At 28.8% G+C, this 13,599-nt stretch overlaps 1 protein-coding gene across 1 annotated transcript in view; it reads left to right on the top strand.

Annotated features, from left to right (window-relative positions):
- LOC112597416 (eye-specific diacylglycerol kinase-like) overlaps positions 1 to 13,599 on the top strand; it is a 222,069-nt gene that overhangs the window by 196,070 nt on the left and 12,400 nt on the right. The window contains 11 exon segments of the mRNA XM_025343462.1: positions 2,289 to 2,645; positions 4,657 to 4,870; positions 6,033 to 6,322; positions 7,268 to 7,461; positions 7,561 to 7,658; positions 7,950 to 8,102; positions 8,229 to 8,421; positions 8,524 to 8,637; positions 9,116 to 9,160; positions 9,391 to 9,457; positions 9,820 to 9,977. Of these exon segments, the coding sequence (XP_025199247.1) occupies positions 2,289 to 2,645; positions 4,657 to 4,870; positions 6,033 to 6,322; positions 7,268 to 7,461; positions 7,561 to 7,658; positions 7,950 to 8,102; positions 8,229 to 8,421; positions 8,524 to 8,637; positions 9,116 to 9,160; positions 9,391 to 9,457; positions 9,820 to 9,977 (1,883 nt within the window).

The following is a 13,599-nucleotide window of genomic DNA, read 5'->3' as shown; positions in this document are numbered from 1 at the left end:
TTAAACGAGTACAAAGCTAAGCTACGGTTCATTAGTAGCGTCGTCATTAGTGCTCGTAACTACAGGGATCACATTTCACTCAATGTGACCAACCTCCGGGATTCGTAATTTTGTTAAAATATCAATGCGATGGCGTTTTTAATTTCCAATGCCACATCACGATAGTCTTAGAACACGTTATCTTGCAATTTATTTAGCAACTATTTTATAACATTGTAAAAACTTTAAAACACTTATCTATTGACTAAGTCATAACAATTTCATATTTATAATAATAATCATCGTGATTCGACTTAATTACAAAATATTTATTTTTTTTTTTTTTGAACTTAAATACAACACGCAATCAATTAACTGTACCATTATATGATATGATATCGATACATAATTTTTAGACTTTCTTCGACATCACGTATTAAAACATATCGGTATAATGTGATCACTGATCAGTGATCACATTGATACACATATTATAATTCTAACATTCCTTTAGTAGAATCATGATTCCATAAAACATATTATTATTTTTTTTTTAAATTATTCTTTGTTAGTATATAGGGTGATTTTTTAAGCATGCTCACCCTATTTTTATGCTTAAGTTAGGCATTTATTCAAATTTTGATTTTTTAAATTTTTAAATTTAATTATTAAAGACAGTATTTTAGGGTACTTAGATTTTTCACAACATTTAAGGAGTATCCTGTGGTGATACCAACTTTGATTTTTCATACGAGATCATACATGTTTTAAATCAAAATGTGAATCAACTAATTTTTTCTGAAAATGTAGATATATTATAATTGAAATTTGAGCGAAAACTTCTGGAGTTATTCTCTTTTAAATACTATGGAATAAGAATTATGTTTATACCTATAAAGAATATAAGATAATATCACGATAAAATAAAAAGGAAATAGTTTTGTACATATTTTCTTTGTTTTAAAAATTGTCGGGTGCAATATTAATCCATAAGCATTTAGTAATAAGTAATAATCATTAACGAATATTTTATATTGCATACCGAATTATAATTATTGATCCCGTATATATTTATTAAGTATTTAGTTCAATAGACTATTATTCTTATTCCCTAGTGTTTAATGGAGAATAACTCCGAAAGTTTTCGTTCAAATTTTAATTACAACACATCTAAATTTTCAGAAAAAATTAGTTGATTCACATTTTGATTTAAAACATGTATGATCTCGTATGAAAAATCAAAGTTGGTATCGCCACAGGATACACCTTAAATGTTGTGAAAAATCTAAGTACTCTAAAATATTGTCTTTAATTACATTTAAAAATTCCAAAAATCAAAATTTGAATATATTCATAATTTAAACATAAAAATGAGGTGAACATGTTTAAAAAATCACAAATTTAATAAAAATTAAACATTTTATATTATATATTATTGATGAAAATAAAATACGCAATGTGCAATAAATTATTGCACCACTTGAACATCACTTAATTTATTTTGCTAACCTAACCTAACATAAAATCATCACATTTTTGGTGATTATAGATCTGTTTTTATCTTTTTGAAGTCATTAAAGACATACAAATAATACATTTAATTACCCGATACACATAGCAATTCTAAAGCAAGTTCAATCAAATACTACCCACAAGCATATTATTATGATTTAGTTTGAGATTTTGATTGGAATAAATAGTTGATGCTATAAACTAATGACCACATCAAGTTAAAACTCACTACATAATAATATTATTTTATGTCAGTTATTTAATGATAAACATCAATTAACCACAACCCCCTTTCACCCACAGACCTTTCCCTGAAATCGAAATAAAATATAAGTGTTAATGCGATCTTATAATGCTCGTATTAGCCATTAGTATTATTTATTATGACTTTTATCATCATAGGAGCAAACTGTCAGTATTTCCGATAAATTCATTCAAACGTGGATATAACTATCATTATTGTTATAAAAGCCGACTGGCGTTAATTAAATATTATTTTTTCACCACATTTTTTATAAAAAAGCAACAATTATCATGGTACGTGTAATAAAATACTGCAGTATAGAAATATTGTAGGTAATAAGTAATAATAAAAACAATGTTTTAAATATTTTTGATTTAAAAATTTAATTTACTAAATAATTATAATTGACTTAATGAATACCTGATTTGGGAGTGCTTGCCTGAGTTTTGGGGATCTTAGTCAGCAAAATTCTCTCCAATTTATTCACCTATATTGTTATCATCGTTGCATATAAATTGCTTTTAATTTTATTTGTAATATATTTCTTTTGCAGCCGGACAAAGAAGACAAGTTGTTCGTTATCAAACCAATACCGACGGTGAATGTCAAACCTGTGATAATATTTATAAACCCAAAGTCTGGCGGCAACCAGGGTGTAAAGCTGCTGCAGAAATTCCAGTGGCACCTGAATCCCAGGCAGGTGTTCGATCTCAGTAGGGGCGGTCCCAGAATGGGCCTGGAACTGTACAAGAAGGTACCGAATCTCCGGGTGTTGGCATGCGGCGGTGACGGCACTGTCGGTTGGGTGTTGTCGATCTTGGACCAAATAGCAAACGCCGTATCGTTTCCAGTGGGCGTGCTGCCATTGGGCACGGGCAACGACCTGGCCAGGGCTCTCGGCTGGGGTGGCGTAAGTATAATATGAAAATTTCAATAATATATTATATTATTGACATATTAGAGATTTTAAGTACCTTAAATACAATCATCTAAGATTAATAACTTACCTTATAGATACATATGATCTTGTATTTTAACCAAGGCTTGCAAATGTTATAATAACATTATGATTATAACGTTATATTTGACAAAAAACGATTGAGATTTGTAACGTAATATTATAACGGAAAACGATAAACATAAATACATATAGTTAAATAACACAAAACAAAGCATAACGGTTAACAAAATATATAATATATCATAAAACAAAACATAACGCAAAACGTTAAATATAGTATATCATTAAATGAAATAATTAATTTTCAATTATTTAATAGTTATAATTTTTAAAATATATTAAAAAATTTAATTTTGAATAATGATAAACGCAAAAATTGAATAACGTTTAAATTCTGAATAACGATAAACTCAAAATGTGTATAACGTTTTAATTGTAAATAACGTAAAACAAATTTTTTTTTTTCAAATGCAAGCCCCGATTTTAACATTTATCGATTGTGCATTTACGTATATAATTATTTTTTTCGTTGATAAATCTTTTATTTCTTACATTAATTTTATACTAGACATGAATATAGAAAAAGTTATTATTTAAAATTTTTTAAATTTAACTTGTTTTATTTCAAAAATTGATTGAAGAAATTATAAAATGAATCAATAACATTCTGCACTTTGCAATGAATATAAATAATTTTTTTTTAATTTTTAACCAGAAAAAAAAATCATTACTTTCATTGAACACAGATAGTTGTGTATGAGTAGGTTTAAATAAACTCACATTAAGGTAATCGGAGATTCCTGTTCTGGAGATCGATTTTACAATATACAGAATCTATTATTTTTCTCAAGTTAAGTAAATTACACTGAAATATTAGATATTTATTATTACAATTATTTTTAAAAATGTTTTTTTTTATTTTAAAATAAATATAACTGCAGTTGGTATTTAGGATATTTTCCAAAATTTTAAATGTATCATGTACCTAGAGTTAATAATGGGCGTTTCTACTATGTAAGCAAATCCAAATAATTTTGTTTAAATTATTTTTCCCATCTCTTTTTACGATCATGTCAAAACAATCAATAAATCTATTTACTTTATCGAAAACGTTATTTTCATTATTTTTTTTTTCAATACAAAAGTTGTATCGTCTTAAATAAACTGTACTGCAAAATGAATAATTACGTGTATATTGATCAGATACACTATAGCGACTAAACGTTACAAAATACATCTTTCTGAGGTGCTATATTGAACTAAATGTATACATGTATATTGTAAATTAACTATATTTTCTGACGAAAACTACAAAAAAGTACATTTATAATTTCACTACACAATAATATCGTGTAAATGTGCCATCTTTTTCGTTACAAATATTTTTATTCCTTGGACTGAGGATGCACATATTTTAGTGTCATTATGTATTGTTTTGACACGTACATCACCCCGGCCCCACCCATTTAGAATTTTTGAAAATTTTCTTTACTAATATTCAGTATGTAATTCGTATGAATTTGAACGAAAATTTTAAAAATTTGTACAATCACAATTTTCAAGCAACAAATAAAAAAAATGTGATACGGTAGTTTAAGTAGATATGCAAATGCAATCGATTAATTACTGTAGTTCCTAAAGTAAATTGTACTATTTAGAAATGTACAGAACTTCATTCAAGCATTTATTTATGTTATTTTCTAAACGATAACTTTATTTTTACATAATATATACAAGTATGTACTATTATTGTATTTTCCATATCTATATAACCACGTAATATAAATGATAAGATATCTATAAAACAGAATTAAAACTTCAGTAGTTTAAATGAGCAAGAATTACGTATAATAATTGAAAAAAAATTGGAAAAAATAATATTGAAGATATAGTAATCTATATTTGATTGATACTTGTTTTCGTCCCCTACATTTTAATTTTAAAACTAATTTTCCTACAGGGTTACATGGATGAACCCGTGTCGAAAATATTGACCAACTTGGAAGAAAGCGAAACAATCCGGTTGGACCGCTGGAACTTGGAAGTAGTGCCCAATGAACACGTCAAGGGAACGGACCACGCTGGGAAAGACAATTTACCATTAAATGTGATGAATAATTACTTCTCATTGGGAGTGGACGCTCAAATTGCGCTTGAATTCCACGAAGCCAGAGGTAATGGTGATGATATATATCTCGATTACGTTCTCTTTTGTGGAAAATGGCTTGTCAAAATAACCTCTTCAATCACCCACCGACTCTATACAAAAAATATCTGTTAATTTCCGTTTAAAATGAGTAACCGCTGTATCCCCTCTCCCCCCCCCCATGGCTTTCACGTTTTGTACAATATGATGCTATTTCACACATATTATTATTTTTATCTCGCTGTCGTTTCATAAATGATCTTATCATTTTGTTTTATTAATTGAAAAACACGTACCCAAAGGCAGGCATCAAATAATTAAACAATCAATTTTTTTTTTAACTTTTTAAAAGACTTAACATTTACCAGTGAATTTTAATTAAAAGATATTAAGTTAAAATCATGTTTGTAGATATCAATAATATTTAACTGAAATCTAAATCATTTTATTAATTAACTATTGTTTTGTTTCTTCATTTAGTACCTATAGGTAAATAATTATTTTAAATGTAAACAAATAATAAATAGTACTTAGATTATTAATATTAGTATTTTATTCATTTATAATTGCCTAAATTTCTACAGTTAGTGTGTAACAAGAAGAATATACTACTCGTTCAAATCTCTTCAATAGATAAATATAGAATGTATTAACAAAATATTTTGTGATTATTAAAAAAAAAAATCAAAGTTTCACAATCCTTATATTTTTATGACTCAGGCGATAATAAAAATAAAAAATAAAATATCTTTTTTTTAACCAATTTAAGTTGATATTTTTCTTCATAACATTATTAACTTTAGGCTTTTAAAACAGTGGTGTCCTACTTTTTTTTATAACGGGCCAAATTTCTCTTTACCGTTGCGGACCATAATTATTTAAAAATTTTTTGTAAGAAATAAATAAATAAAAAATAAATATATTATTTTCAAAACATTAATTAGCTTGTCCCGGAATTTACCCGCGGATCGTAGATTGGAGGCTCCTGTTTTAAAGTAAAATATATGGTTATTTAACTGTTAACTTAAAGCATAACTTTTTATTATGTTAAATCAACTCAACTGTTTAAGTTAATTATTTCCATTAACTTACATGCCTTTGAATAAATCATTGGATATTATAGTTATTAAAAACGGATTTAATAATATTAGAAAAAAATGCATAAACACACGTTTACGTACTCATTCCAGAGGCCAACCCGGAAAAATTTAGCTCACGAATGTACAACAAACTGTTTTACGGCGTCAGAGGTGGTATTGAGTTATTGGATCGAAAGTGGAAAGGATTATCGGATCACGTGATGTTGGAGTGTGACGGCAAAGATCTGACGCAACGCATAAAAGACTTGAAAGTGCATGCCATATTGTTTTTAAACATACCCAGCTATGGGGGTGGCACACGACCGTGGAACAAGTCAGCTGGCAACAATTCTACCGATGACGGGCTCATCGAAGTCATCGGCTTAACAATCATGCAAATAGTGAGTGTTTCCGTGTTTAAATAACATAATATTAAATTCATCTATTCTCAAACGGTTATTTACTTACTTTCCGGTAATACACGTTCCACTTGTAGAAAAATTGATTTTTAATTAACGTTACGAGTATGCATGTAATCGTACACTATACGCTCGTTTTTGTCTACAATATTTTCCAATTATATAATATCTAAGCAAATTAATGATACACGTAACAGAATACTAACGATACGTAGTCTCAGTGGTAATATAGATACTAAACACAACTGTCAGATGGTCCTTTTTGCGTTATATATTGTATTCAATATCGATGAAATTGTATAAACGACATTTATTGAAATTTTTGTTTATAAATAAACAAATCGTTTTCCAAACTTAGTTTGGTTCATTGTTTTGAACTAATATTCAATGCTTCACGACGTAACTTTGCAAGTAGAGCGAAGAAACAACGACAATAATATATACGTTGAACACAATTCGTTTTGGTGCGATGTATTAACAGTTTCAGTTGTCTCAGGCATAAGAGACAAAATCGGCGTACACTATTACCATTAATAATAACTAAATGAATGAGCACTGTCTATACCTATTACACAAAAAGTTGTATGGCCGAAGAAAGAGCTAAATACCATAGTAGTTAACCGTTATAATGATCTCAGTGAAAGTTTCTAAAGATAAAATTGATAGTATTTTTTTGTTGATGTTAGTAATTGATAACCATATTTCAATCTCACTCTTACTATCTCTCTCTTGAGTCACATATTATGTGTGGGTAAGCCTCATATAGTTCTTTATTAATCATAATTATTGTGACTCGTTTTATCTCAACATAAATTAAAATACCTTTTCAACTTCGATAACCGTAATATAAAGTGTACCAGTATATGGTCTTACAACTACCAATATTGCGTCGTCGAAAGTAACCATGGCCATTTCTGTACTGTCTAGACGAGATTGCAAACTGGAGGGACTGGGACACCACTGTGCCAATGTAAAACTGCTCGCATAACTACTAGTATACCGGTGCCTATGCAAGTGGATGGTGAAGCTTGTCGTTTAAAACCGTCAGTGATCACGCTAGGATTCTTCAACCAGGCAACAATGATGTCGAAACGTCGGAAAGGCAGACAGACACCTACCCGGTAAGTAGACAGCTGGTCAGATTTAAATAATCGACTGTAGACACCGTTAACGTAATAATTACGATAATATTGTTAGTTTTATCTTTTTTTTTTTTTTAGTGAGACCACGATAGACAAACATAAAGTCTCTGTCCAAAGACTGAGGCTTCAAGATTATGAGCAACACCACTGTGACAAAGAGCTGCTCATCCAGTCATGTGAGTAAACATTTTCAATTGTATTTATAGTTAAAGAAAATTTTTAATATTTGTTTGTATAACTATTTATAACTTGTAAACGTTATTTTTTAAATATTTTTAATACTTGCTACTGCAAATATTACTGTATTACAAGTATTTTATTTTATTCCATTATTCTTGATTATTTTAATAATGCATAATATTCTGAATGTCTACTATTTTTTTTTTATAAATTCTGTGAATAGTTGTGTATAAAAAGTAACTTATACGTAAGTTATTTATACTAGGTTGTTGTTTCGATGATTTCAGCGATCAATATGGGTGAGATAGAAGTGGAACCGGTCGCGGATTTAGAAACTGTCCGTAAGTTAGTCGACAAGTTGGAGTTAAACAGCAGTCCATCAAAAGACCACGCGGGCAACGCCATGCCGAAATTATCACCCGACTGGTGTTTCGTCGACTGTACGTATTATAACACGATTGTAACAAGATATGATAATAAGTTGTAATAATAAAATTATACTTGTAGCAACTAACAGTGTCTAAAATAATGAAAATATGCCTGACATAATATATAACTGCACACAGGTTGTACGGCCGAACGGTTCTTCAGGATCGACCGAGCCCAGGAAAGCCTTCACTATCTCATAGATATCACACACGATCAACTTTTCGTGTTGGATGATCCACATAGACCACTGTCCACCGAAGAAGATGTGACCGTAGTACTAAAATCTAAAGAATCGGCCGACGACCAAGGAGCTCACGACACAACAACGAGGTCAGTATAGAATATATGTTATATTTTGCTTTAATGATCCACCGAGGTCAGGTAAGTGGAGCATCGTTTTTAAAAGGTTACTATTGTTATTGGTTTTTAAAGCATGCGTGTAAAGTCGGAGATAAATCGATTGGAAAACATCAAAACACATTCTACGGTCAAATGTCCACAAGACGAAGGCCAGACCAATGGGACCAATCATTCCACAAGAGCTAGGTACACATTAGGTCTTATAATATTATTATCATCGAAACTTTCTCGATTCAATAATTATTATTGTATCTTACACAGTACATTTGTTTTAATTCAATTTCACGTCTTTAATATTACCCCTTGACGTAATCATTTTCATATATAATTCTTATTAACGAATTTAACAATGCATTAGATAAATGGTACATGCTTAACGATTAACAACTTTAATTGTATTGAAAATCCTATAACAATAATATTTGTTTTCACATAAATATATTCAAACAAAATATTATATTAAAATAAACTTATCGATGTAAAACTTTTGAACTTAAGACGATAGTACGAAACCGTTGTATCTAACTTGATGAACAGTGATTTCATACCTCAAAAACAAAAGTACTTAAGTGAATTAAAAATATTATTTTTAACATAAAAACATAAAATTTAACAATGCACGTTACATTCTTACATTTTTTTATAATTTTGCATGTTCGCTTAGTGAAGTATACAATCGTCTATTTGACCTACAATCAAATGAAGATCAGTAAGTACACTTAATTAATAAGGCCACGATCTTACAAAAATTACAAAAAAGATTCGATATTTAAATAACAAAAAAAAGAATATATATGTATAGTTTTGTTTTAATTTTACATTATACATTTTTAACGTTAAGTGTGAATAAACAAAAAATAATATATATGCCAGGTATTCAGTGAATCTTTTTTGTAAGAATTTCATTATTCTTAATAAGAGTTGTCATTTTGTTTGCAGTCATTACGGTCAAGTGCGAACTTCCGATAAAATAATCGAAGCGGCTAAAACAGGGAACTTAAACATGGTAATGTACAGAAACACATATTTAATCGTTGCATCTTTGTTTTATAAAAATATGCCATTATTTTTCTACGAAATCCTGGTACAGGGTTTCCGCACGCCGTATAATATAAATAATATAATATATAAACCATTAATTTATTTCATTACTTACGTACCAAACTACAGTAACTATATATTTTATTCAACCTGTTAGCTTTCATATATTATGATTTTTGTTTAAAACTAATTTACACGTTCCCCTTGTATTTTTTTTCCACCGATAACGTCATATGTAGTGGGTATGAACTGATTGTATGTCCGTGCTCCACGGTACGATATTCACTTTGCCATTTCTTGAACATTTTGTTAATTTTCGTTTTTTAGCTGAGAAATCTATTCGAAATGGGTTACTCTCTGATGTCCATCAACAAGGAAGGGCAGACAGCTCTACATGTGGCTAGTCAGCGTGGCGATTCGAACCTGGTTCGATACATACTGGCTAATGCGCCGTCCAATATCGTGTCTGTCAAAGACAATCAAGAGTAAGTTAATACATATTACTTAGTGCTAGATACCCAACACTTTGACTAGTAACTACATCTATAACACATTACGTAATTTAAAAATAGTAAAATTATGTTGGCATTTTAATCAAATAACGAAAATGTAATGAAAATTATTTTTGACAAGTATTTTTTTTATTTTTTTTTATGTTACGTGAAAAGTAAAAAGTTACGTTTCTTACACAAAAGTAATGTAATTTTATTTGAGTATTGGTTTAAATAACTTCATTACTATTATACTATTATTTATAATTAACAGTAGTAAATTAACTTAACTAACGTTGTCCGTACTACCTATAAATAATAATATAAATTATTTTATTGTTGTGATGTGGTGAGATGCAAAAGTATCAGGACATAAAAAAATCAAAAACATGTTTTACTTTAAAAAATATACAATAATCTACGTAACAATTAAATAATATTTAATCAGTGTTTTATGAAAAAAATTAAGTAATCAAAAACTCGTATGAAAGGTATTATAAAACATTCTGGATTATTTAATGAAAAAAAACTTGGACAGTTTTGTTTCACTTTCTGAGAGGTTTTGTTTAACCATCGGCAAAAATTGTCTTTTCTCTGTTAGCACGAACATATTGAACGCATGCACACACTTCTATTGCCTGTGGGTACTATTGGAGTAAATCCACCTTAGCTAATGTGGTTTCGTCGTACCTACGTGCGCACGTGACACGTGTACGCCACAGTAACCACCTCTACGCCGCTGCAGTCGTTCGTTTACCTAATATAATATTATATTCTCTCGTTCAATCGTATTCGCGTAATCCTGACTACACGATTTGGTTTTTACCACGATAAAATAAAAATAATAAAACACGTTACCGCGTAATATGAATTCAGTTTGATCTCTTTAGACTTCACGAAAAAATACCGTAACAATTAGGATTTTGATCATTCGCATTATTCTTTTGGTGATAAATGATGATATTATTATTTTATTATATTTATCGCCAGTTCGTAAACATATATTAGCTAGGTACATCTAAATCTGCTATCATCTATTTCATTAGCTTTGAGGCTTGACACCCACGGAGCTTAGAGTCTACAAGCCAAATCGACTGCTTTATAATTAAACATATTATTCTTTGGTCAGAAAACCCCAAATAGCGATTCCTAGAATATCCAACCCAACGTTGAATAATATTTTATGGTCATTGAAAATCAGTAAAACTGCATCATCAAATTGCTGTTACAGTCGTAGCGTACTTATGTATGAAGATAATGATAGCCCGGTATATTATACTTAGCACAGCTCTCGATGTACGCCCTTAAACGTAAAAGTAATAATAACAATAATCTCTGTCGTAAATAATATTTCCAATATAGTAAAAAATATAAATACAAAATATAAGTTACTACTATTATATTACAAAATCAAAAGAAAACATATCAATAGATACATACAAGGAGATCTGAATATCTTCTCATTAAATGTATCCGGTGTATGTCCTATTATGAAACTAAATAAAGAGGATTTCATGTTTATTTGATGTGTTTTCAAAGAAGAGCAAAAAAAGGTGATTCTTATAAATGTATGAAGTTAACTTCAGAAATTATAATATTATATTAAATTTATATACTTTCATTTTTATTCTATTAATGAAATTTTAATACATACATAGTTATAAAGTTTATAAAAATAGGAACTTATATTATAAAATAAGAATTCTTAAGACAGCTGGGATAAAATAAAATAATATATTAAGGAGATAAAAAAAGTTACGGATTGTTGAATAACGATTTAATTTAACCTTTCAAGAAGTTTTGAAAAATCACATTATTACAGTAAAATGGATCAAAACATAAAATATCATATCGTTATATTATTTTGAGAAGTATCCAACCGTTATAATTACGTCATCGCGTATTCTTGCAAAAATAACATGAGTACATTTAATTTAATTTTTTTTTTTTTATATAGATATTATTTGTAATTATTTTCACTACAAACGTGTGCTTAGGATAGCACCACTTAGGACGTTTAGGCTCTATTCGAACACAATTTTATCCTAAATAACCATTTAAAAATATTAAGAAAAAAGTACTGAAGTATTAAAATATAAACGTTTAACAATAAATGGCTCGTACTTAAAATATAGCTGTAATAACCATACGAATGATACTACACTAGAAGATAGAAACCTTTGAAAAAAAAAAACACATGTTTTGTACTTGATTTAATGTTTATGAATGCCCTAAACTGACCGATGTTCAAATCAGCTATCCGCGCGTACTCAAGTGTAAAATGGACAACATAACACTTTTAAGACGTTAGATTCACAAAAAAAAAAAAACAATATGATTTCGCTTGATGATAACTCGAGTCTACAAACATTTCGTATACGATTTTATATGATTATTTAAAATGAGCCTAAAATGGCACGGTTTAACTATCAGTAGGAGGCCAATATGACAAAGATAGGATGAATTTCCGGCATTTAAATTTTTTTATTCAAATGGTTTATCACTCGACTTAGTTTTTTTAATAAGAATGATTTCAACCTCACAATTAATTATGTACATATTTATATGAAAAACACTAGTCGAATTTTTATTAAGGAAATCACCTATATTTTTATAGTATTTATGTTTAAACTGCGAAGTTCAAACATAAAACTTAAAACTTTTCACTGATTACATTTAAAGTGAATATTTTATACATAATACATTATAGTATTATACTGTTATACATTGTACAATTTGCCTATAGCTATTCTGAGGGTCGTAATTGATGGGGCGCATTAAAGGCACTCTCCAACCTCACATATTTTAAAATTTAAAGAAACAAAATAAACTATAATTATATGAATTCTAGAACTATATATTAAATATATACAGTGAAACCTCTCTTAACGGACACCTCCAAGTAGCGAATGTTTTTATGGGAACAGGGACATTTTCACTACTTTTATATAGGAAAACCTCTAAATACCAGACACTCTAAATAACGGACAGTGTTATGGCAATTTAATTTTTGATTTTGACGATTTTTATCGTAAATGTTGAATAATCGTGGAATGCCTCAATAAATATCTATCTTACTATCTTATATAATCTGACTATTATTCATTATTATACTATGTACAATTGTAGTTTATCTAATCCGTCCGTTATCGCGTCGATAAAAACATTTTTCATACGATTTTTCAACAGTTTATATTCTTCTATCGATATACAGAACACTTCACTGTTCTCCAACGCAGTCGAATTAGAAAATGCCTTGATACTTGAAATGACTATGCATCAAGGGCTTAAACAAGCTAAAGTAACTGATTTTTTCAATAAATGTTAATTTTTGTTTACATTTTCATTAATTTTTACATAGATAATAATATCATAACTTTAAATAATACATAATATGTATAATAAATATTTGTATTAAAATAATAAAAATAATATACATTATATCATTATTATACATATTGCATATACATATAAATAATGTTGTACATAGTTATTAATTTATGCAAGTTATTTCCCCCCTCTGAATAGCGGACACCTCTAAATAACGGACAAAATTAAGGCGACCGAGAGTGTCCGGTATTTAGAGGTTTTACTGTATATATATTATCGATTTCTT

Source organism: Melanaphis sacchari, unplaced genomic scaffold, assembly GCF_002803265.2.
Source record: "Melanaphis sacchari strain LSU unplaced genomic scaffold, SCAv2.0 Contig40_pilon_pilon, whole genome shotgun sequence".
NCBI lineage: Eukaryota > Metazoa > Arthropoda > Insecta > Hemiptera > Aphididae > Melanaphis > Melanaphis sacchari.
The sequence above is the reverse complement of the archived record's forward strand: the minus strand, read 5'-3'. Positions and strand labels throughout refer to the sequence as shown.